A 27731-nucleotide genomic window follows, 5' to 3' on the forward strand; every position below is an offset into this window, starting at 1 on the left:
TTTTCGAGAGTTTACCTCGATTTCACTAGGATCCAATCATCAGATCCTGGTTTTCTTATCATGGTACCAAACTAGGGATATCCCCTTTCCAACAAAAAAAGAATTAGCAAAATCGGTACATCCAGTAGAAAGTTATGCGGTATAATACAACGTAGGTCGACGAAAAAAGCGTCAAGTAAAAACGCATTATTAGATATAACTCGAAAAGTAGTTGTTAGATCTCAAATAAATTTAAATGGGACCAATTGGCACACACCACCTTTCGATTAAAAAAACATTTGTCGAAATCGGTCCACACGGTCAAAAGTTCTGATGTAACATACATAAAAAAAAAAATACAGTCGAATTGAGAACCTCCTCCTTTTTTGGAAGTCGGTTAAAAAGAAGTTGTTTTTACAATTGAAAGAGGGGTTTGCTGTTAAATAGAACATATATTTGTTATTAATAAAATAACAGTAATAAAACAAATGTAACAAGTATAGGCTTATAATTTATACTTTTTTGTAAGAACTGTCGTCATAGTCACTGGATATATTTAAAATTTAGGTTGCTTTGGTAGGTCAATAGTGACAGTTTTGTTTTCCAAATATTGTAGAATACCTTCTTCGCCCCTGAAAAAATAAAATAATTAAAGAAACTATTCTACTATTCTATTCTCTGCCAAATTATCACATAGAAATCACATTATTAATATTGTGATTTCTTTGGTGTCAATATGTTTCTAATGTTCACACGCTATTGTATAAATTATATGAAAAAAAATCCGTTTATTCCTGATATTGAATCTGTGAAAAACTAAACTGAATTGGATGGAATTTTTGTTTTCTGGTAGGAACACTGTAAAAGTGTAAGTTAAACTATTGTAATTTTATAAAGGAACATTTAAAAAAAAATAAGTTTTCGCGCAAAATAAACAAATTTTGAACAAAATCCAATTGAATAGTCTCGTGAAACTTAAAGGTTCACTTAGTTTCATGTATGTAACTGAAGTAGAGGTAATATCATAACTAAATAGTATTATAAAATATTTAGAGCTACAACATCTTCAAATTTATAAAATTGTTTACTTACATTTCACGGCCAATGCCAGACTCCCTGAATCCGCCGAATGGTGTTTGGGCTGTGACATGCTCGTATGTGTTCACCCTGTAAATTATATATCTATATGTATAAAAAGTTCGTGTTATGATGTATGTTAGCGATAAACTACTGAACCAATTTTTATTAAATTTTGTAAGCATCTGTAATTTGGTCCAACTTGGTAGATAGGGTAGTTTTTATCTCAATTATTGATATCAATATTTGTTATTGCAAATTAAATGTTTACTATTGATTTTAGAGTGTATTTATCGGTTAGTTCTATAAAATCCTAATAAATGGCGGTTTGGCATTTAAGTTGCACAAGATATCCGGTAGATGGCGCTGTATTTTTATTTCTCTATAATTACTGAGCCACAGCAACGCATTGCTGGGTCAGCTAGTTATCGTATAAAAATCAGTATAAAGATTGCTGTTTTCAATGCTTATAATTCAAATCATATTTGGTGTTATAAAAAAGTTTGTAACTTTTTTTTATACAATTAGGTCAAGCAAACAAGCTTAGGTACGGCTCTCCTGATGGAAAGCAAGCGTAGCTTATTGATTGCAACACTAGAAGCATTGTAAGTGCGTTGCTGACTCTACCCCTGATCTCCCCAGGAGGTCAGGTCGCCTTACGTCGAGGTACTTCCCAGTCGTGCTGCTCCAGATTATGAACAGGACATTTTCTGTTGTGCCCTATCTCAGTGAAACTAGAGTATCAGTTGGTCAGTCAGTCAGTTCAGCCTAATGCAGTCTACTGCTGGACATGGGCTGTAACCTAGAGTTTGGAATGCATTATAAATTGTGTACCCACAAAATATCACCTCGAAAACATTTTAGTCTAGGCTAGACAGGCGGATAGATTACTGCTTCAAAACAAAACATCTATTTGAAAAGTAAGATTACAACGTGTTTCATGGTTTTGTGAAAATATTCCAAAAAAACTGTTTATTCGCGTTCATCAGTTTCTATGATACAATAACAAACATTACTAGGATGAATTTTCGAGCCTATATGTTTAAGGTTTTACTGTCCCAATATAAGAGCTTATTTCTGTGAAAATATGATACAGAATGGCATAAATATTTACCAAACAGTTCCTGCGCGGACATGTTTGACAAATGACAAGGCGGTGGTGATATCGTTAGTGACGACACCGGCTCCAAGACCGTAGTTTGAGTCGTTAGCACGGTCGACTACTTCGTCGAATGTTTCAAACTTGAAGATGCTCTGGACCGGACCGAAAATCTGGGAATAAAAGCATAATTTTACAAACATTTTTTAAATACGTTGCCTAAACGGAATGTTTATTTTTTAACTACAAACATTAGCTCTCTAATATATTTGTACCGTAAACAGAATTTGTGTATATTGTATATCTAAAAAGCTCACCTCTTCTCTGGCAATTTTCATATCGTCTTTGACGTCAGCAAATACGGTAGGTTGAATGAAGTACCCAACTTTTCCAATTCGGTCGCCACCAGCGACGCAACGGGCACCTTGCTCTTTGCCTGCTTTGATGTAACCCATGACTTTTGTGAACATTTCGTCGTCAATCTACAACATATAGGAAATTATTATTATGTTGACTAACTTTATTTTCGATTTTCAAAAATTTCATTTTTCTTTTACCACGAAATTCGTATCTTTATAAAAAATTCTTCTCTATTATATGAGTTTGTATGTAACTAAACTCTTCCTTAACGATTTGAGTGTACTATATTCCATATTTTTTTAATGGCTTTTTGATTGATGGAAAATTTAATGTTTCAGACGTGTAAAGAAAGACATTTAAGTTACAAATCATCTTCCATTAAATTTTTTTAATAAATTGATTATAAGCTATTCTACAAATAGCGATATTAGCATTTATTTTAATTTATTTTATTGAAACAGATTTTGTGGTTATTGTAATGTACCTGAGGTCCCTGTTGAACGTCTGTGTAGGGATTGCCGACAGTACGTTTTTTAGCGATTTCCGCTGCCTTAGCAACGAAAGCGTCGTAGATACCAGACTGGACATAGGTTCTAGTTGCAGCAACACAGCACTGACCAGCATTAGCGAAAGCAGCACGATGAGCAAGTTGTGCTGCTTTCTCCACTAAAATGAAGTAATAAGCAAAAAAAATTTAGTGGATGATAAAAAAACCATTCACCACAAAATCATGAACATTTCATATGGAAGTGCGCCTTATTTTTGCATAAATATTATTTTACCCATTATTTTTATATACCTACGGTAATATCCATATTCGTTAAAAAGAAAAAAAAAAGAAAATATTTGATGTACATTTTATGCCTCAATATATCTTTAATGTTTTCCTGTCATACCGGAAGTAGATATTTTAGAACCATGAATTTTTTTTCGATGAATCAACATCTGTTAATGAAACTTTAAGCTAGAATGTATTTTATTAAAGTACAATTACAGAAGTACGTTTTTGTCTGCACTTTTTCGATCTGGTGTGTCAAGTCTGCGTTAAAGTACCTATATGAATATATCATCAATCTACAAAATGCACTATACGTCCATATCTATACTAATATTATAAAGCGGAAAGATTTGATTGTTTGTTTGTTTGTATTGATAGGCTCCGAAACTACTGAAGTGGTTTGATAATTCTTTCACTTTTGGGAAGCTACACTATCCGCGGGGGACATATGCTATATTATATTTTCAAAAAAATTATGGGAATAAAAAATATTTTGAAATTTTTGTTAAATACATGTGCAGAGCCGGGGCGGAATACAAGTTGTATGTATAAAAATGAAGCTGTCATAATCTGCCACGCAATTGTACCTTGAATATGGATAAAATTTTCCTACCAAGATTAATCAAAATAACAATAGTTATGATGTTTATAGAATTGACTGTTATACGTGCGTTCCGAGACACTGCGGTGAACTGGACAAACCCTAAGACTAGAATATGTGTAATTGACACAAATATAAAGATGATTTTGGTAATTTTCGTAAATACCATCAGCATCGTTGAAAATAACCAGAGGACTCTTTCCTCCCAGCTCCAATGTGACGCGTTTCAAATTTACTGAAGGAGCATTTCTCATGATAATACGTCCAACCTGCAATAAAAAATATATAAGTAAATAATTTTAGCTCCTTTACAATATTTCGTACATATGAAATAATATGTATCTATAAAAAACTAAAGTATATTACAAAGAAAACGGATGCTTCGTAGATATCAGATACTTATATGTGTAGTAAGGTTTGCTAGGGATCAGAAGAAAAAACTGCACGACAATCTTTGTAGTTCCAACACCCTATTTTATATTTAAATAAGATATTACATATTATTATTTTTCATTTTTATCGTTTTCTTATGTGTCGGAATTATTGTAATAATTCGTTTATCAAAGTGGATTGTTTTTAACAATATAATAATGGTTCTTTATTTTTTGCACACTCGTTGTCTTATTATCATTTTATCACGAGTAAATAAGATAAATGTCAGGTTCTAGTATTTTTTGGATATCACAAGAATAGATGCCTCAAATGATAAGCTTTTGGGGATTTTAATTAAAATTATAGAAGATATCAGGTAAAGATATCAAAAAATAAAAAATTAATGACGAGGTGTCTCATATACTAAATCAGTAAATATCATATACGAATATTTAGGCATCAAGAAATCATAAAAATATGTCTATATAAGTTACCTCTGTGGATCCTGTGAAAGCCATCTTGTCTACTTGGGGGTGGTTAGTGAGGGCCGCACCAGCGGTGGGTCCGTATCCGGGGATGACGTTCACCACACCAGGTGGGAAACCAGCCTCCTTCACCAATGCAGCTAGAGCAAGCGCTGTGAGTGGAGTTTGTTCAGCGGGCTTGATGACAAGAGTGCATCCTAGTTGTAGAGAAAATACATACTTATCGTTCCTTTATTGTGTTTGTTTTAATATTTGAAACTGTAATTGTAAATAGCTAAAAATAACAATTAGACTGATTATCTAAACTTATTTAAAGGTTTTGCCGGTTTTTTATAAAATAATTTGATTTTTACCAGCTGCCAAGGCTGGTGCGATTTTCCAGATGAACATAGGGATTGGGTAGTTCCATGGTAGAATTTGACCGCAAACACCAACAGGTTCCTTTAAAGTCATAGATAGTACTTCGCCATCTGAAAAATTTGATTTACTTTGTAAAAAGTTTTAGATAAAAAATATTACGATTAATAATAATCTTATTTACCTGCAGGTATAGTGTTACCCAAAATTTTGTCAGCCTTTCCGGCATAATATCTAAGAATTTGAGCACACCAACTAGCTTCGCCAGTAGCTTGTGCCACTGGCTTACCATTGTCTAAAGTTTCTAGTTGTCCCAAGTACTGAACGTCTCTTTCTATGAGATCTGCTAACTTAAGTAGAAGTCTGCCTCGTTGTGAAGCATCAAGCTTCCTCCATTCCGAGTATCGGTGAAATGCTTTTACGGCAGCGGCTACAGCGATGTCTATGTCAGCCTAATCAAGAAATATTGTTTGATTACCATGTACCTAGTTAATTATTGTCTAAATTTTATAATATAGTAGAATTGGGATACTCTTAATAGATGAAAATTTATTGTTTTTTGCTGTTACAAATAAACTGTTCAGAAATTTTGATAATTTTACATTATACCTATGTATATATTATTACATATGCAGATGTAGTCTTTCCAAAAGATAAAATTAGCATTAATATTTTTTTCTTAGTAATAATAATAATACTCTTTATTGTACACCATTAAATAAAATGAAAGATTTACAAACGCGGTCTTATCGTTGAAAGAGCGATCTCTTCCAGACAACCTTTGAACACGAAATAGAAACTGCAGTTAAGGAGTAAACAAATAATTGGTGTGCGAATAATTGTAGTAGTAAGTAGTACCTACAGGAAACGACAATGTTGCATAACTATAAAAAATCGTTGATCCAATTTATTAAATAAGAAAAATAAAAGACATTTAGATAAAAAAATACCTTGTCTCCTTCGGCGACCTTAGTGATAACGGACTCATCTTGAGGGTTGATGGTAGGAAACGTCTTCTTGCTGACAGCATCGACCCATTCATTGTTGATAAACAACTAAAAATATTAACTTATAAAGCGTTGTATAAAATTAATGAGTTTGCTATACAACTAGTAATTCCCTACTCAACATACACATCCACACTTATTAATGTCGTATTTTTTGTTGTTACTTTGTAAAGTTTTTGATTGTATGTAACTCAACATATGTATAATACTTACATACAAATACATCACTCAATTATTTATGGCAGTTAAATTATTTATGGGCTCGTCTAGCTGTGTAAGATATACTTAAAAGTAGTCTAAAGTAAGTCTAAAACTTCTTCTTAAAAAGTATTTCTTCTTAGAATTTTATATACAAAGTTGTTAACTAATGTTGTTGTTAACTAAAAGAGAAATATACAAAGTTGTAAATATTTTAATACTTTGTTCAAACGACAAATACTAATTTTTTGTCACATAAAATACTGTGGCTAAAATAAGGGGCCGTCCATGAATCCCGTGATGTTTTTTTAGCATTTCTAAACCCCCCCTTACGCTTCAGCCTGTAATATCCCACTACTGGGCATAGGCCTCTTTCCCCATGTAGGAGAAGGATTAGAGCTTAATCCACCACGCTGCTCCAATGCGGGTTGGCGGATAACCCCTCTATCGATCTAAACCCCCCTTGGTGATACATAAATCACGTGAATTTTTTTGTACTTACAAAGAATCAAAAACTTTTTTTAAATATTATCTTACAATACAGGTATAAGTATAATTTAATTTTATTCTGAAATTAAGGTCGGACTGGCAAGCCAAGCCGTCGGTCGTCGCCTGAGGCGCGCGAAGACTTCGTTCGTTGCCTGGCAACGGCAAGTCAAGGTCCCACTACACGCCGCCTTTTGATTTAAAAATCGCGCGTTTGACGAAATAATTAATACACGTGATATCTTACTACACCCCCTTCCCCCCTATATTTCGTGATTTTTGCCAACCTCCTCCCCGCTCCCCTTTCGAGCCTTACGTTATTAATGGACGGTCCCTAATGTGAAAAAGGCATTTAAAAAAAAAATTAAAGATCAACTGTAAAAATTTAAGTAGGTAGGTATCTACTTTTAATTGAATGGCTGTTTATGTTATTTACGAAGATAAACAATTTAAAAAAATAACACAAGTCGAATGGTACAGATAACATTTATCATGTAGGTACACATAATGTTATCTTAAACGTACAACACTTTAGTTGATATAAATTACGCAATTTTATGTACTAATAGATATATTCAACATTTTCGGATTTTATCGTGGTTTATTAAATTTTTTAGATGAGCGACGTATCGGATACCTTTTTTTATGGCAGGGGAATCCATTTACGGGTGATATCCAGGACGCCTGGGTAGACAGTTCTAGACCGTATGTCGGCTTCAGCACTTGGGGGTGCAATATCGACCAAACCCCTGCGGGAGCCTTTAGTCGCTTTAATTGGAGGGTCCCGGATCTGCAGGCAACAGGATCCCTCCAGTGACAGGTTAGCCTCGGCGAAAAGGCTAGACTTCTCCTCCATGGGGACTGTCCGGCTCATCTTTGAACAATCCCGACGACGCCGTGTCTAGCAGGACCGGGTTCCCATCCCGGCCCGACACGGGCACAGGGGCGTTACTGGAGACGTATTAAATAGCGCCTCCTACGCACCCCCGTTCGTTGTCTGCGGACGGAGGCCTCGTCGGCGACCTCCTCTCTCATCCGCTCATCATTCTCCTTCTGGGACATTACTGTCTCGCAGAAGGAGACCATCGCCTTCCAGGACTCATCGTCACCGAGCATCGCGGTGATGACGCTCAGCAGTGACAAGTCCCCTCCGAGGACTGTCGTCAGATTGCGACGCAGCGCTGCCCATCTCAGGCATACCTCGAGGGTGTGCTGGGCCGAGTCCACCACCGCGCCACAATCGTGACATCCAGTCGTCGGTTCCCTTTGGGCCGTCCGACACACGTATTCACCAAAGCAGCCGTGCCCGGTGAGAACTTGCGTCAGACGGAAGGTGAGGGAGGGGCTTGCGCTTACGGCGCATCCACCGCTTAAACAGTTTTATATTTTAAGGGACTGTATTTGGATTTAACGAGTCAAAATAGTTAAAAAAAAGAACTACCTAATTCTTAACAGAAATTATTCATTTATATCTTCATAAAATTTAAAGGAAACATATTTTTCTAGTATATATAAGACGAAGCTTAGTGTTAGCTCTTATCTTACAAAATTTCTGAGTAAATAAGAAACGTATAAAATATTTAATTACACTAGTTTATCGCACAAGTTTTTTATTGTTTACCTATTCTACTTAATATAAAATACAATTTTACTTCTATTTTTATGATTAAGCTAGCTGAACCCGCGATTTCGTCTGCGTGGAATTTAAAAAAAATATTGTTCAGTTCGCACAGTTACAAAATAAATAAATTTCTAAAATAAAAGTAGCCTAAGTTACGCCTTATTACATCAGCTATCTGCCAATAAAAGTCCCGTCAAAATCAGTCGAGCTGTTTCAGAGATTAGCCGGAACAAACAGACAGACAGACAGACTGGTATATGAACCGTGTATACAACCATATGTATTTCGTAAATAGCGGTCATTTTAATATTACAAAAAGACACTCCAATTTTATTTATTGGTATATGTGAACATAAAGCACGTTATTTTTGAGTATTAAGTAATCAATATCATCATTAAAATTATATAAATTTTTAAAATTCATGTGGCAAGCTAAATAATAATTTTTTGGTTAAAATTGCATGTGTAAATTTTCAACATTTAAGTTCTCTCTATAATACCTATATACCAAAATATTTATAACAAATGTGTGCGTTAAGTCGGTCACAAAATAGTGACCGAAGTTTGTACTCTTTATTTACCCTATAGTCGCTTAAAAAAGGACAAAGAGCCGACCACCAAATACAGGCTCTTAGTATCATTCATTTACAGAACTCTACAGTCATTACTGAACAACAAAACTCTATAAAAGGAATGCCAGTTCAATCGGCTATAATTACAGGTTATTAAGTATTGTTAACCGATGTTGACGTCTGATAAAAGATACGCTTGATCCATTAGACACAATTACTGTAAGCGATGTAAAGAAGCTTTAATAAGACCTGATAAACGAGTAAAGTAACGTAATGAACATATGAACGGAATTCATAATTTACGACTGAAGCCCTGAGTATCAATAGATCAACTTAATTACTTTATTAGTCGTTATTTAACACATAAGATGTGTTTTTCCTTTGTTACCTCATAATTTTTTACTGTATGGAGCGATGTTGATGATTCTTTTTTTTTAACGAAAGCTTCTGTTTGTCATGACACAATAATATCAAAACAATCACACGTACATATTTACGCACATAACCCTCTCGAGTACACATTTCGTTTCCATGCACTACGCGAACACATATTTACCTTTACATACACAAGCCTCTAACTACAATGGTTAAGATAGAATATAACCGTTTACTTGTTCAACATAGTGTTTCCAACTACCTAGTTCTGTAGTTCATAATAATTATATTCTTCATATCAGTGTAATTCAATTTTGGCCATATGGACTTAATATATAGGTGATAAAGCTGTATCATAACGCTGTTGGATTAACTAATAAAAATAAAATAGAATAATAGTTAATATTTACCTTAGTGTATTTAATTTCAACTTTCACCATGTTTATGTATTTAGTTATGCACAATATACATATACAACAGTCCTCGGTCGCGGTCGGTGCCGATGTGCGAGAAATTAACAGGAGCAGTCGTTTTAATATAGCTCGACTGGAGTGACTGACAGCAATTGTCATATACCCTGTGTTATGCGACAATGTTTGTCAGTCACTGATAGTTCTGTAGTATATTACCGCATACTGATAAAAGTAACATCCACCAGGACCACTCAGCTATTAACAGATGTTACTTTTTAGGTTTTTTGTTACATTTTTGTAAGGCTAGGGCAAAATAACAATAAATGTAAAAACTTGATACTTAATTTAATAGTAACTGAGCTAGGGCACAGTAAGAAACTACCTGCTCAAAATATGAAGCAGCCTGACTGGGGTAGTACCTCGATCTTACAGATCACATCTAAATAATACTGCTTTCAAGCAGTGTTGTGTTCCTGTTGGTGAGTAAGGTGAACAGAGTTCCTGGGGGGAATTGGGGACAGGGTAGGCAACGCGCTTACGATGCTTCTAGTGTTGCATACTATAATAACCTACGGTAATCGGTTTCAATCAGATGAGCCTTACACTTGTTTCTTTGAAACAGACATACAAGTAGACTAAAATTTTATTTATTTCTATGGATATAAAATTACAAGTGGTATTAATCAATATGTAATTCTAATTTTCAAACCTGTACCGATACCTATGTAAATATTTTTTGTAGATAGTATGTAGATAGTATAAATGTAGATAAATTTAATTAAAGAAAATAAACACATTTTATCTTTTGACCTTGACAAGAACCAATGACTTTTGATTATTCGTAAACGTGGACGAAATTGTAAAAAAATAAGGTTACAAAATAAAGGTTAAACTCAACCAATCAATCAACAATTCAGAACGGCTTTCGTAGTGATAGCACTACGTATCTATTATAAAGCAAAGCTCTTCGCTGCGTGTGTCTGTCCGTGCAAAAAGAGGTATAAATCTATTTATCATTTAAAAAAAGTTTAATTTATCCATTCTAATTTCTAAAAATGGTAACATACAATATGGTAATTAGAAAGCTATTAAGGCGAGCACAGTAATAATCCTTTCTTACTTATGTGCGTTAGCAATCTTAAACATTTCATAGATATTAAGGTAGTACTTTACACCATATACACTAAATCAAAATAATACGAAACGTAACTCTCTCTTTCTATCTAATCCAACTCATTTGTTAATAAGCTTGAGCTTGTGACAAGTTCGCTAATATTTCTAACTCACTTCAGCATATCGCAGTCCACTGCTGGACATACCCCTCTACAAGTTCCCGCCGAAAATGTCGTGAACTCGTGTTCAGTCAGTTCAGCCTATTGCAGTCCACTGTTGGACGTAGGCCTCCTCAAGTTCGCGCCAGACATCCCGGTTTTCCGCAATCATTTCCAGCCTACACCAGCAATCTTACGTAGATCGTCGATCCAACGGGCTGGAGGACGTCCCACACTGCGTTTGCCAAGACGCGGTCTCCACTCCAGGATCCGTCTGCTCCAACGGTCATCGGTCCTGCGGCACAAATTACCAGCCCACTGCCACTTCAACCTGCTAATTCTGTGGGCTATGTCGGTTACTTTCGTTCTCTCGTGAATAGTCTCATTTCTAATCCTATCTTTGAGAGAAACCCTAACTCATCTTGTGTTTCGCTAATATTTACTTTAGTACTAGTTGTATCTGCAATTACAATTTCGTTGTTCGTGATTGCAATCTCTTTCATTAAGTCTTATAGACTAAAAATATAGATAAAGAAGGTATGCCTACTTAAGGTGACCATAACTTTGTGGCGACATCTATCGCGCGACTACGAACTAATGCTTACGGAACGGCTAAGCCGATTTTGACGAGAGTTTCACTGGAAGTTTACCGGGAAAACGTTGTGACACACTGATTTCAACGCGGGCGCAGCCGCGGGCACAGCTAGTATATATATATACAAGAACTGCTCGTTTAATTTTTTCAATATATTTTTTTTTATTAATTGTACCAATTCGAAATCAATATTCAGAGTTAACCCAGGACAACGTCTGACGGGTCAGCTATATTTTTTTACTTATAAATTATGAAAATCTATTTTAAACTTATTCTATTCGCATTTACGTCAGTCGTTTTACAGTCCTAAATATATATTTTTGTTATCTTATTGTCTTATTGCTAAACAGATTTTGACTAATATGATTTTTAACCGACTTCAAAAAAGGAGAAGGTTACTCAATTCGACCGTATATATGTTTTTTTTAAATGTATGTTCGGAGATAACTCCGTCGTTTATGGACCGATTTCTATAATTCTTTTTTTGCTGGAAAGGAGATATCCCTAGTTTGGTACCATGATAAGGTAACCAGGATCTGATGATGGGATCCTAGAGAAATCAAAGGAAACTCTCGAAAATCCGCATAACTTTTTACTGGGTGTACCGATTTTGATGATTTTTAATTTCATCGAAAGCCGATGTTTATCATGTGGTCATATTTAAATTTCATCGAGATCTGATTACAACTTTTGTAGTAATCTCTGATAATGCGTATTTACTTAACATTTTTTTTTGTCTAACTACGTTGTATTACTTGTTGATATAATTGAAGTCGGTTTTTCTTCGTTTGCCTGCAAACACAATTAGTCTCAAACTTATTTTAAGCTGAATTATTCAATAAAATCCGAAAAAGTTGTTTCAATAAAAAGTTATTTGTTTTTCATTTTCTTATATTTATATAATTGTGTTTGCTCGCAAACGAAAAAAAAACCGACTTCAATTACATCGACGAGTAATACAACGTATATCGACGAAAAAATAGTCAAGAAACTACGCGTTATCAAAGATTATTCAAAAAGTAGTGATCAGATCTCAATAAAATTTCTATGTGACCACATGACAAACATCAGCTTTCGATTAAATTAAAAATTATCAAAATCGGTACACCCAGTAAAAAGTTATTGCGGATTTTCAAGAGTTTCCCTCGATTTTTCTGGGATCCCATCATCAGATCCTGGTTTCCTTATCATGGTACTAAACTAGGGATATCTTCTTTTCAACAAAAAAAGAATTATCAAAATCGGTACACCCAGTAAAAAGTTATTGCGGATTTTCAAGAGTTTCCCTCGATTTCTCTGGGACCCATCATCAGATCCTGGTTTCCTTATCATAGTACTAAACTAGGGATATCTTCTTTCCAACAAAAAAAGAATTATCAAAATCGGTACATCCAGTAGAAAGTTATGCGGTATAATACAACGTAGGTCGACGAAAAAAGCGTCAAGTAAAAACGCATTATTAGATATAACTCGGAAAGTAATTGTTAGATCTCAAATAAATTTAAATGGGACCAATTGGCACACACCACCTTCCGATTAAAACAAAATTTGGTGAAATCGGTCTACCCGGTCAAAAGTTCTGATGTAACATACATTAAAAAAAAAATACAGTCGAATTGAGAACCTCCTCCTTTTTTGGAAGTCGGTTAAAAAGTAATGTCATAGCTTTCTATATGTAATAGTGATCTCATAAGATAGTTGATTTAGTATCTTTGAGTTACATACTTACTATTAGTATGGTAACTTACTAGAATATAATTATGTTTGCAACAGTCGAATTGAGAACCTCCTCCTTTTTTGGAAGTCGGTTAAAAAGTAATGTCATAGCTTTCTATGTGTAATAGTGATCTCATAAGATAGTTGATTTAGTATCTTTGAGTTACATACTTACTATTAGTATGGTAACTTACTAGAATATAATTATGTTTGCAATTAAAGGTGCAAAATATTTTTTAATTATACTACTTAATCACATCTAATTTGTACGATTTTATTGTTGTGTTACCCACACATTAGGAAATTTTTTAATATCATATATATAGATTAATTGGCTAGAGCACCGACACGGTCAGTCGGAGATGCAGGTTCGATCCCCGCTGAAACGATCGATTTTTGATGTGATATTAAAAAATGTTCACATAATCTAAGTTATTATGCAGCATTTTATCCTTTCAATTGAATTTGAAAATTAATAAAGGATCTATCCGGAACATCACTAGTTTATCGTTAGCAGGGATCAAACTTGTATCCAACCGCGACCTATGACCACTGCGCCAACGTATCGTCAATATAGACAGAGGGAAAGGTTTTTTTTGAATGAATTTAATAGCTTATTAATGGACATTAGTCCATCTACCATGGTAAATTTCTCTTTCGTACATGAGAGAGATTGAGGTTTACTGCCATTTAGCTTCTACTTGTGGGCAGACAATTGCCTTAACTATTTTTTTTTAAATTCCATGCAACTTAATTATGCAATTTACTTATGAATGCAAAACTAAACTTCTGAGTGCCTAGTGTGTGTTTTGTTCACAAAAAGGCGTTTATACGTGAAGATTATTTTGTATGGGAATTTAAACCGTGCAGCTTAGACGATAAAGAATAGAATACGATACAATCGATATAGTCATCTAGCGGCAAACGCGAGAACTAGGTTGCAATGTTTAAATTTCCCATACATAATGAAGTTAAAATTTACGCCCGTTATTACGAGGCGGATTAAACAAAACTCGCACTAGGCACTCAGTTCAAAGGAAAAGTAGCTAAAAAGCAAACAAAGTAGTAAACAAAAATGCGGGTAAACTTTTGTCATTGTTAAATCTGCAATTAAAACAATACTGTAAATAAATACTCAAAAATATAAATGCACGTTTATTAAGTAGGGTTTTATAAAAAGTAAATCTTATATTTATAATAAGCAAGGTGAGACACTTTCATTTTGTTTCACTTTATAACAAAGATTTAAATCGCAGGCTGTTTTGGTAGGCTTATGGTGAGAGTTTTGGTTTCTAAGTATTGTAAGATACCGTCTTCGCCCCTAGAAACAAATGTGTTTATTAATAGTTATGCCTTATTTATTATATAAGTTAGTAATATTTTCATCTACAATATATTCAAAATAAATAAATTGAAACGTATTTGCGTAAATAAATAGTAAAATGGATCTACAGATATAGTAATAGAATAAAGCTATTGCTTGTGTTCTTAATAAGTTATATGATTATTTAGAAGAAGGAAAACTAAATATACAATAGATGGGTTATTTTACTTACAGTTCACGGCCAATGCCAGATTCTTTAAACCCTCCAAATGGGGTTTGGGTCGCAACAACACTGTATGTATTCACCCTGAAAATTGTAAATTAATGTAAGATGTCATTGACTGTACTAACAAGGCAAAACTTATAAATTACATGAACTTAATTTCCAGCATTATGTTAGCATTTATTTTAAGATTTTTAAAGATAGTGTTATTTTAATTTAGCGCAATTGTGAGATTCGCTTCAGTCTGTAATATCCTACTACTGGGCATAGGCCTCTTCCTCATTTATGAGAAGGATCAGAGCTTAATCCACCACGCTGCTCCAATGCGAGTTGGCGAATATATTCCCTACTATGAGTAGCGATTGCTATCAGGCACGGTGGGGAGACCGACTAGGACTGCACAAACACCCAGACCATGGCAAACACCTGTATGGCCAATATAAATGTTTGGGCGGGGATCGAACCCGCAACCGCCAGCGCAACAGGTACAATCCATGGCTGTGACCGTTGCGCCAATGCGCAAACTATGAGATTAGATTAAATTAACAATGAATGTTCTAAAATTTTTCTTAAATGTAAAGTACGTCGCTTGGTGCAAACAGATAAGTACTAATATTTAGTTAATGGGGAGGTTAATAATAAATCATTAAAATTATAATATGGCCGACATGCATCAAGATGATTTTGAGATCCATATATCTAGAATGCTGTTGAAATATTAAGAAATAAACTTTATCCACTTTTTTAATTCCTCAAGTATAAATAGTACTAAAAATATTTAATCTATACAAATAAATAAAATTGCAGTGTTTGTTTGTAATAATAAAATAACCACTTTTTATTAAATGCTTTTATTGGATGTATACACGGTACATACACCAAAATGACATTTTTTACAATTTTTGTCTGTCTGTTTGTCCTGGCTAATCTCTGAAACGGTTGGACCGATTTTCACTGTAACTTAGGCTACTTTTATTTTAAAATTTATTTGTTTTATAACTCTGCGAACTGAAAATTAATTTTTTTATCAAATTCCACGCGGACGAAGTTGCGGGAAAAGCTAGCATATAACAAAAATGTAATGGGCCGCTGTCCATACATTTAAGATATATGAGAAAAAATATTATTGGGACCTTTGTCAACGCAAATAGCACCCAAAACTTTTGTCTGTTATTCTGTGTGTTTGTGCAGGCTTATCTCAGAAACGGCTTATCCGGTTTAGGTGTGGTTTTTATTAATATATTGTGGCAAGCCTAGTTTAACATTTAATTTTTGTTTCATGTCAAGTGGTTCATAAATAAAAAAAGTTATGCCAATTTAAAGAATCACGTTGAACATGTAAAGTTACTATTCCATGTGGACGAAGTCACGAGCACAGCTAGTAATAGAATAAATATTTACCAAATACTTCCAGCGCGGACATGTTTGGCGAAGGATAATGCAGTAGTGATATCATTAGTGATGACTCCGGCTCCAAGGCCATAGTTGGTGTCGTTAGCGCGGTCGACCGCTTCATCGAATGTGTCAAACTTCAAGATACTTTGGACGGGTCCAAAAATCTGCAAGAATATTGTAAAATATTTTTTAATAAAATATTTTTATATTCCAAATGGAACAACTAACTGATGCGTTGAAATTTATAGATATTGATTATATAAAAATCATACCTCTTCCCTGGCAATTTTCATGTCATCTTTGACATCAGCAAATACGGTAGGTTGAATGAAGTATCCAACGTTTCCAATTCGTTCACCACCAGTGACACAACGGGCACCTTGCTCTTTGCCTGATTTAATGTAATTCAAGACTTTTGAGAACATTTCCTCGTCAATCTACAACATATAGGTACAAAAATATTATTTTGTGTATTATTTCAGTTTGTGTTATGTTAATGTTTCTAATTTAATCAAACGTTTATATAAAACGCTGATATTGTTGATGAAATCGTTGGACTTAAGCGTATTTTATCTATACTAATATTATAAAAAGATAAAGTTTCTAACTTTGTTTGTTTGTAATACTGGTCCGATCATAAAAATTCTTTCACTAACAGAAAGCTACACTATTTAGGAGTGATATAGTCTATATTTTGTTGTTATTGAACGAAAAATTTAGTGAAAAATAATAGTATATGTAAATTAAGTCTGAAAAATGTGGGCGAGATGAAATTAAACTACTACATATTTGCATGACAAAAATAATTAAAATATGCTTAGTATTATATTTTATGAGCTTAGATTTACATTTGAATATATGTAACTCTAAAGCTTTTAATTTCCTGGTTAATATATATAACAACTAAGTGTACCTAAAAATTTGTATTTACATATTTCATTATCTTTTTTTTTCTAAGAAATCAATATACCTATTATGTAGAATTTTCCTTTATACTACATAATAAGTTACTAAGATTTCTAAAGCTTTCTAAAGTTTTTTATGTTATTTAAGTGTTAAGTGTGCCCTGGTGATTAGAATCGCACCGGAATTGATATTTAGCACTACAATTCTACTGTTCTAGGATTTTTTTGGCAGAACTTGTTTTAGTTTAAAAATCCTATCTCTCCAGTCAAATCCTAATATATATATATACATACATTACATTACAGCCTATACAGTCCACTGCTGGACATAGGCCTCCACAAGTTTACGCAAAAAATAACGTGAACTCATGTGTTTTGCCATAGTCACCACGCTGGGCAGGCGGGTTGGTGACCGCAGTACTGGCTTTGTCGCACCGAAGACGCTGCTGCCCGTCTTCGGCCTGTGTATTTCAAAGCCAGCAGTTGGATGGTTATCCCGCTATCGGTCGGCTTCTTAAGTTCCAAGGTGTTTGTGGAACCTTGTTATCCCTTAGTCGCCTCTTACGACACCCACGGGAAGAGAAGGGGTGGCTAAATTCTTTAGTGCCGTAGCCACACAGCACTTACAGCACTTATATATATATATATATATATATATATATATATATATGCATAAAAAAAGCATACTAGTAGCTAAGATTTTCTTTATATTTATTTCTAAGTAATTACAGAAGTGATCAATTACATGAATTTAAATTACCTGAGGTCCCTGTTCAACATCTGTGTAAGAGTTGCCGACGGTGCGCTTTTTAGCGATTTCTGCTGCCTTTGCAACGAACGCGTCATAAATACCGGACTGAACGTAGGTCCTCGTTGCGGCAACGCAGCTCTGACCAGCGTTAGCGAAAACAGCACCATGGGCAATCTCTGCTGCCTTTTCGACTAAAATTTAAATAAATTTATTCAATATCATTGTTTTTGTTATTAGTAAAAAGTAGTATTTAGCATAATAGTCCTGCTGGTTTAAGATATCTTGTATACATACCATCGGCGTCGTTGAAAATTACCAGAGGACTCTTTCCTCCTAGTTCCAATGTTACGCGTTTCAAATTTACTGCCGAAGCACCGCTCATAATAATGCGTCCAACCTGCAAATAATAATAAAAAAAAAAAAAAAAATTACATGCGATTGAAAACAAATGTCACGTAATTATAATATTCATATTTACGGCTTTTAAAATTAAAGTATCGTATATTTATTAAGCTCTTCTTTTTTGATGTGATATCGCCTTATAAATCAATGAACACCGGCTGCACGCACAAAAAAGTGTCACGTTCCGCCTGAGCCTTTGCGTGCAAGCGAGAACGCGAATCAAGCGATAGAAAGGCATGATCGGCCCAAGTGTTGGCTTGTGACGCATTTATCTTCTCGTGTGACAACAGAGCTAGCACATCGAAATGGCGTTATCACGTAAAACTATCGTCCGTAAACCCACTTTACAGACAACCACTTTTTTGTATTTTAGAAACTTATTTAATTTTTAGAATATAATTTATTTGAAGAACTTTTTTTAAGATTTCTTATTTAGAAACAACAATCAACTAACCAAATCGACGCACCACAACACCAGAACGGTTGTTCTGGTGTTGTGGTGCGTGTACTCGCCTAAAACACCGACCAGTTGCGGGTTCGATTCACATTTGGGATGGATATTTATTTCGGTTTGGATGCCTGTCCTTGTGGGCTCCGCACCGTGCCTCGGAGAGCACGTTAAGTCATCGGTCCCGGTAATTATTAAAAATACTTGATAGCGATCGTTACTCATAGAGCGCATATCCGCCAACCCGCTTGGTGGATTAAGCTTTAATCCTACTCCTACATAAAGAGGCTTATGCCCAGCAGAGGGGTGTTTCTGACTGAATCGTAATTTAGAAAATAGAGATAATAATTTGTCACAAATAGGCTGCCAGCGGAAAATTAGTAACAGGGTTCCTTTGTAAAGTGTTTAGGTTTGAAAGTTTATTAAAACTAACTAGTGCTTGCTTAAAGTAGACTGATATAAAACAGTATAGATTGAATTTACCTCTGTGGATCCCGTGAAAGCAATTTTATCTACATCGGGATGATTAGTGAGTGCCGCACCAGCGGTGGGTCCATATCCAGGGACGACGTTCACAACGCCAGGTGGAAAGCCAGCCTCCTTTACCAATGCGGCTAGCGCAAGAGCTGTGAGTGGAGTTTGCTCTGCAGGCTTGAGGACAATGGTGCACCCTAGTTACAGAAAAAGATCATACATAATTACACTTTATATACTAAAGTAACTAGCTCTTGTCCTGTATTCTTGATAATTTGCAAATTTTAAAAACTTAACATATATTAGGCTGGTTTTTTTATTAAATAATTTGACGTATACCAGCTGCCAAGGCAGGTGCGATTTTCCAGACGAACATAGGGATAGGGTAATTCCATGGTAGAATTTGACCGCAAACACCCACAGGTTCCTTCAGGGTCATAGAGAGGACTTCCCCGTCTGAAAAAATATAATCCATCTTGTAGCAAGCTTAAAAAAAATCAACAATAAATTATATGTGTATATAATTTACCAGCAGGTATAGTGTTGCCCAATATTTTGTCAGCTTTCCCAGCATAATATCTGATAATTTGGGCAGTCCAAGCAGCTTCACCGGTAGCTTGTTTCACTGGTTTGCCGTTGTCTAAAGTTTCCAGTTGTCCTAAGTACTCAAGATCTCTTTCAATGAGGTCCGCTAGCTTAAGGAGGAGTCTACCTCGTTGAGAAGCATCAAGTTTCCTCCATTCCGAGTATCTGTGAAATGCTTTCTTGGCAGCGGCTACAGCGATGTCTATATCAGCCTACAGACAACAAAATTTTTTCAATAAACATTTTATGGCCAATCTCGATATAGAAAAATCGTTTCAGTTTTACGTAAAATTTGTTTTATAGTCAAAATCTATTAACGAAGTAAAAAGTAAATTGTGGATATCTTGTGTCATCATATATATTGATACGCTAAGGTTAAGATGTTTGCCTCCCTTTTTAGAAAAAAAAAAACCTCACAATTACTCCACATAAATTATTTATTATTAATTAGTTAACGCAAATAGCTACCTTGTCTCCTTCCGCGACATGAGCGATGACAGACTCATCTTGAGGGTTGATGGTAGGAAAAGTCTTCTTGCTTACAGCATCTACCCATTCATTGTTGATGAACAACTAAAAAAAATTTTTAAAAGATATTTCAAAATTTTACACTACACATTAAAAATGCATAACTTAAAAATATACCAATTAGTTATACCTAAATCTTATCGGCCATCATATATATTAATACGCGAAAGTTAAGATGTTTACCTTCCTTTTTAGAAAAAACCTTACAATTACTCCACATAAATTAGATATCATTTTATAGATTAAAGATTGCTCTATCGGCATCCACAACAAAAAAATTTGTTATTGCTTTTGTTTTTGTAAATTAATTAACGACACGGTAAGTCGGAGATGCAGGTTCGATCCCTGCTGGAACGGTCGATTTTTGATATGATATTAAAAAATGTTTAGAATTTCCTAATGTGTGGATAACACAAAAATAAATCCTTTGAATTAATTAATTATTAAAATTATATATATGACGGCTTTAGTTTTGAAACAGCGTCAACATGATTAACGTTCGGTAAAATTTTTACTTATCTAGTGCGAATTAATCGCACGGGTCCTACATATGTATTTTATAGGTATGATATTTAATACAATATTGTTTTAAATATTAAATAGTGCATATGTTTTGTCAAGTAGTCAGTAGTACAGTCAGCAACAGAGGCATTTGTTGATAGTAGGGGAGCATTTTTGTTGATCGACCTTGACTAGTAAGAAAATCAATATTAGGACAGGATCGCGCTGCAAATGAGCTGCGAAACTTTATAACAGAAAATCACAATAACGTTCCGAAATTTAACGTTTAAGAAACTTTACAAATATTATAATAAATAAATAAACGCTTCACACTCAACGGCCTCCACTAGGATTTTCTCCTGTGTCGGGGGTCCGGAAAGACACACAATACACAAGCACAACGCTCAGACCACGACAAACATCTATATGGCCGATACAAATGTCTGTCGTGAGCGGGGATCGAACCAACGACAGCCAGCGCAACAGCCAGTGCTATGACCGCTGCGCCAACGCGTCGCATTTATATAATATATACCTACTTATACAACTGTTTTCGTCTTTTTTCTTAAATATCACCCGGTTTCATCCGCATTAATTTTAATTACATCAGAACTTTTGACCGGGTAGACCGATTTCGACAAATTTTGTTTTAATCGAAAGGTGGTGTATGCCAATTAGTCCCATTTAAATTTATTTGAGATCTAACAACTACTTTTCGAGTTATATCTAATAATGTGTTTTTACTTGACGCTTTTTTCGTCGACCTACGTTGTATTATACCGCATAACTTTCTACTGGATATACAGATTTTGATAATTCTTTTTTTGTTGGAAAGAAGATATCCCTAGTTTAGTACCATGATAAGAAAACCAGGATCTGGTGATAGGATCCCAGAGAAATCAAGGGAAACTCTTGAAAATCCGCAATAACTTTTTACTGGGTGTACCGATTTTAATAATTTTTAATTTAATCGAAAGCTGATGTTTGTCATGTGGTCACATATGAATTTTATTGAGATCTGATAACTACTTTTTGAGTAATCTTTGATAACGCGTAGTTACTTGACTATTTTTTCGTCGATATACGTTGTATTACTCGTCGATGTAATTGAAGTCGGTTTTTTTTTCGTTTGCGAGCAAACACAATTATTTTAATTTATGTTACCTCGAGGCTTCTTACTGGGTGGACCGATTTCGATGATTCTTTTTTTAATCGAAAGGTGGTGCGTGTCATGTGGTCCCATTTTAATTTCATTGAGATTTAATTAGTACTTTTCGACTTATATCTAATAATGCGTATTCGATTGACTTTTTTCGTCGACATACGTTGTATAACCACACAACTTTGGATGATTCTTGTTTTAATCTAAAGCTGATTGTTGTCGATTACTACTTTTTGAGTATCTTATCTTTGATATGACATGTCGCAATAATTTAATTTGCGAGCAAAAAACACAATTATAAGTAGCTCGTTTTAAATGTTATAGTTTCTTATGTTGATTTTAACATCAAAATATATTTATTCGTAATATAAAAACTGTTTTATAATCATTATATATATTATTATATAAGTTACAGTTACATTACATAAGTTACATTTTTAGGAGACAAAAAACATTCCTAAAAAACGAGCATTTTCCTAAAAGATATATTTATTTCTAAACATCTATTACTCATCGGGATGACTCATTTAGGCTGCCGAGCATTAGACCTAGGTCCTCCAACGTCTCCGGAAAGATGACGATATCGTTGGCGAAACGAGATGTACTCGTCGTTGACGTTGATGCCTTGTTACCCCCAATCAAAGGTCTTAAAGAGATCCTACAGCACAGTGGTAAACAATTTCGGTGACATTACATGTCTTAATCCGCCTCAAAGGAAAATGGGTCATGCTTGCTGGTCTTGGATACGGAAATCAATGTGACATCTCTGCAGCGAATCCAGCAAAGCCAGGTCTCGACATAGTCGAGACATGGGGCGAGAGTGTGGGCTTTTTCGTAATTCACAAATGCCATACACAGCGGCTGAAGAGACGGGAGAATAAATTTTTCCGTCTTGTGTATGATCTACAGAGCATGGTCTGGTATGTGTGGTCTTCGGTGTTGTAGCTGTTACGGAGCCCAGCAAGGTGTATTAAATATATTTAAATATTGCAAATCATCAAATTTTTTAAAATTTATTTTCCTCCTAGTAAGGTGTTGATTTTGGAGAGCATCAAATGCCAAAGCAATAAACACCCGATGAGTTTCGTTGCAGTAGTACGATCCATTATTTTGTGAATCTTAATTCAAAGAATACATCACTATATGGAGTGTACCATAGAGCTTTATTGTAATGTAACTTTAGTAACCTTTACCCAGTCCAGGACGAATGCCTTTGAAAAAATCCGTAATCGCAAATGATTTGAATCATTTACGTCGTAAGGTCTGGGGTTTTCGAGCTGATCTGCAAATGGAGGTGTACTCCGCAGGCAGATTGATATTCTTGTACTATTGATATCAGTACAAAATGACGGTTTAAATGGATTTAGCAGCGAACTTTTGAAGATTTGAATTTGCCAGTTTTATTTATCCTGCCTTATTTTTCAATTTAAAGGAAAACTGACTGGCCTTTTTCCCCGATTATGTATTTCTATTGACACTATCGAATGGTATAAAGAACGTCATAATTTATATAAAATATGGATTTAGCAGGTTTACTTTCTAAGCCGATGATAAACAAAAAAATTGTAATATTAATGATTAAAAAAAAAAACACGACGATGACGCTATTGGTCTTGAACCTTCCGATTTTTCAGTATTTGAATCGATATGGGGTTTGTCTTACCGAAATGGAATTAGTTTACCACGAATCTCTGATTTTTTGGAAATCATCTCTATTTTCTCACCGATTTTTATGCAATTAGGACCGTTATTTATTTATTTTTTTAATAATATAAATAAACAAATTTGATTGAATAATATATCTTTTGTCATATACCGATTTGTATGCAAAAAACATACCGTGAAAAAAATATTTTATGGGCAGTTGTTGTTAACTTCTACCACGTATTGATAGAATGTGGCCGGAACAAGGACATCAGATAGATGTTTTTTAAATTAATGAATGGGAGGATGTAATAGTATTCTGGCTGACCCACTCTCAGACTTGGTCCGAATGTTATTTATAAGTTAGTGGATAAGAGAACTTAAGTTATGTATATGTAATAATTAATCTAAGTCTCCTAACCAGGACGACATAATCGCTCTTGCAATAAAGCCCAATTTGATTTTAAAAAAACATCATGATGACGCTTATTATTATGTTCAAGCGGTGACAACACATATTGCGCAATGTTATTACATTTTAGGCGTAGCTAATATCGTAGTTTTAGTAATTAAAAAAAAAAAAGCAGAATGTAATACTTTCATAATTTTTTATTATTTCCTTCATGTAATAAAACGTACAACATTGTGGCTAATTAATTATTTTTGGGTATCTGTTGTTTGTACGAAATACCACACCTCCCATTTCAAACATCACTAAAAATATCGAAGGATAAAAATACGAAATTATTAAAAAATAGTAAAAATAAGAGTAAGTAGAAAAGTTTTCAAAACAATCTATTAATTTTTGAAAAATCGTAACATAACAAAGCATTGATTTTGAAAGGGCCATCGTACAAGAGAATTCTAGACGAATCGAAAACGCCATAAACGTTTACACGTGAAAAAAACTTATAAACAGTGATCAGTTATTTTCAATGAAGTATGTATGTAAGAAATAATTATACTTAATTGAAATAATTCATTGAAAAGTAAAAATAATTATTCGTAAATTATCAATAACTGACACGATTTTTATATAATTAAGTTAAATATATATAATAAGTTACATAAATTGTATGCACAGACAAGAAAATAAAACATTAATAATAGAATAAATCTTACCTTAGTGTATTTAACATCAACTTTCACCATATTTATAGTAATTCAGAACGTATAATGTACACAACTACTCTCGGTCGCGGTCAATGCCGGTATGACGTTTGAGACTGCCGGCTACGCGTGGAATAAACAGGAGCGGACGTATAAAAATAGCTCGGTAGGAGACTAGGAGTGCCGGCCGAGTGTCTGATAAGAAACGTCGTATGTTGTATGTACCTACAGAAAATAATACCTCTAATGTAATCTTATATTTTGTCATTAAAACACGTCACAACACGTATCATTGAAAAAGTAGGTATTCGAAAATAACAATCAAACCGTAAAACTATTTTAGTAGTACTGAAGACCACTCAAAGATGAGTAGGGTATTTACATATGGGATGCTTAGGAGACTTTCGAAAAAATAGTAGACGCTATGATTGTCATACCGGTTTTTTAGAATATCTTCGAACCTGACTCGGACGCATAAACGTGCCAGGGATGCCAAATACGATAAGGTATATCGAAGTATTGATCAGCACTATATTATAATTATATCGATATATAATTCGATATTATAGCCATACGATTCGTTGGGATATGTCGTATTTCTATTAAAATATCGTATCGACGTATCGCATCAAATTATGACAATCTTTTTTTTTTATAATTTAATTAATTTAATTTATATGAAGCACATTACTTAAATGCATCGATCCGTATTAGTATAATGTAATGATTAGTAATACTATTTTGTAATAGATTATTATTATAATGCTTGTAACGTAGTTAAACGTGAAACGAAGACCTCCGCAACTCAACTTTTACTAAAAAAAATCGGTATGTTTAAGTTATTTGATATCTTGATACCTACAATTATTAATTTATTTCTTGTTTGGTGTACAATAAAGTGTAAATAAATTAATTAATTGATTTTAAGGCTTGTGTGCTTGGCGCTTACTTTTGTTTTTTGTGCTCGAGTAAATCCGATTTGTATTTTGTTGTGGCACCACCAGTAAGTCAACTGTTTGGAAAGACTGATCTAAAATTATTTTTCTCTCTTTTCTTGGATCGTTTTGCAAGATTTAGTAATTTCAGTGGATAAACTATTATAACTGTTTACTATTTATCATTTATGAGAGCTAGTCTCAAGGTCATCGTGGGGGTAATTGTAATACAATTTAGTGAAGGGGGACCTACGTGTCACGTAAAGTTTGAGGTGGGTGAAGGGTGCAGAAAAATGTTATAGTGCGTTACATAGGCGGTGAGAGGGTAAAAAATCTTCAAACTTTGTTTAGCGTTATACTTGAAATCAAAAATATTAATTACCTATATAAAGAATACATTTTTTAAATAGGTACAAGTATTACATTGTTTCTAGCCAAGCGTGTCGGTAATACACAATAGTTCAATACATTTTACGATATCGTCACAAAAAGCAAAAAAGTGAGGGTAGAAAAGTACTATGTAGGTACCTATATTGATGGTAAGACCTGTCCCTATGCAAAAGAAAAAAAAATGTTAAGCGACGAAACACAAATACTTACATACCTACTTAGATCTTCAAATGTTTTATTAAATGCGGCTGAGTGAAACTCTAAATAAGAATCAATATTTATGTGTTTTTAAATTTATATAATTAAGTTTTATTTATTTATCCCTTTTTTGAGATTTTGTAACCTATTCTGTAGTTATTTTAACATTATAACTTTGATTTATTATTTTAAGTGCGGATTTTTCAAATATATAGGTATTTATAAGATAAAACTAGCTGACCCCGCAAACGTTATTTTGGCATATAATTTATTAACCCCCTTAATCCTCCCTTAAAACTTAGGGGTATGAAAATTAGATGTTGGTCAATTATTAGACCTACCCGCTATGCACACAAAATTTCATAAAAATCTGATTTTTTTTATTGAGTTGTGTAACTTATTTCCTGAATATATTTTTTTCACGTTATGACTTAGATTTATTATTTATAATGAGGATTTATAATATATTAATAAACTAGCATCCCATCCAGGCTTCGCACGGTTATTTAACATAAAATTCAAAATATAAAACAAAAATATCTAGGATTAATAAATGACGATCGACTAAAATGGACTGAACAAAACTTAAACACGTATGTGATAAACTGCGTAATGTGTTGGCATATAAAATTCTATTAAACCTATATACAGCTTTAGGCGAAACAACTATATTTTACGGTCTGAGTGGCTATGGTAGAACATGTAAATAAAACCTTGATACAATATAATTATAATTTGCAAATAAGAATTATGAAAGCTATAACACCAAAAAAAAAAAAATGAAAACCTATTACGAAAATGATTATCACGAGCTCTTTTATTATAGTAATAAAAGAATACTAATACATGACCAGGTTAAATTCATATTACTGTTTGAGCAGTTTCATAATGATGAACACTAATATGTCATCAGGCGTAACCACCAAACACGTAGTGCGTCTCAAGTCGAATTAAAAGTACCAAATTGCAATAATCTCTATGTCATCTTCACTAAAAAATTAAATCACAAAAACAAGTACCTATCAAATATAAATTAAAACAATATTTCCCATTGTCAATAAAAATAAACATGAAATAATTCAATGCAAATCACCCCGTGTGTATCTACAAGCTACTGCGACTGCATTAATTTTTTGCGATTGATTGATTTGTAAAACTTGGAGGGTAGTTATGTTAAAATGCTGTTCGTATTACTTACATATTACTTATTACTGTTAATAAGTTATTATACCCTATTGACTTATTTTTAACCGACTTCCAAAAAAGGAAGAGGTTCTCAATTCGACTGTATTTTATTTTATTTTTTTTTTTTTATGTATGTTACATCAGAACTTTTGACCAGGTAGACCGATTTCGACAAATTTTGTTTTAATCGAAAGGTGGTGTGTGCCGAT

The 27731-nt window shown here is 33.9% G+C and overlaps 3 protein-coding genes across 3 annotated transcripts in view; 1 reads left to right on the forward strand and 2 right to left on the reverse strand.

Annotated features, from left to right (window-relative positions):
• The window catches only part of LOC123655835 (phospholipase A1-like), a 56404-nt gene that overhangs the window by 22921 nt on the left and 5752 nt on the right, over positions 1-27731 (forward strand). The window lies entirely within an intron of this gene.
• On the reverse strand, positions 471-9864 carry LOC123655506 (aldehyde dehydrogenase X, mitochondrial-like). The gene is made up of 11 exons (XM_045591283.1): positions 9778-9864; positions 6059-6163; positions 5293-5560; positions 5105-5221; positions 4761-4948; positions 4061-4163; positions 3000-3181; positions 2473-2637; positions 2171-2328; positions 1072-1146; positions 471-611 (listed from the first exon to the last, which is right to left on the reverse strand). The coding sequence occupies exons 1-11, from the start codon at positions 9805-9807 to the stop codon at positions 536-538; spliced, it is 1467 nt and encodes a 488-aa protein (XP_045447239.1). The 5' UTR covers positions 9808-9864; the 3' UTR covers positions 471-535.
• On the reverse strand, positions 14505-24856 carry LOC123655505 (aldehyde dehydrogenase X, mitochondrial-like). Its single transcript, XM_045591282.1, has 11 exons — positions 24827-24856; positions 20338-20442; positions 19814-20081; positions 19624-19740; positions 19294-19481; positions 18255-18357; positions 17970-18151; positions 16577-16741; positions 16311-16468; positions 14919-14993; positions 14505-14683 (listed from the first exon to the last, which is right to left on the reverse strand). The coding sequence occupies exons 1-11, from the start codon at positions 24854-24856 to the stop codon at positions 14608-14610; spliced, it is 1467 nt and encodes a 488-aa protein (XP_045447238.1). The 3' UTR covers positions 14505-14607.

This window comes from Melitaea cinxia, chromosome 8, assembly GCF_905220565.1.
Source record: "Melitaea cinxia chromosome 8, ilMelCinx1.1, whole genome shotgun sequence".
Lineage (NCBI taxonomy): Eukaryota > Metazoa > Arthropoda > Insecta > Lepidoptera > Nymphalidae > Melitaea > Melitaea cinxia.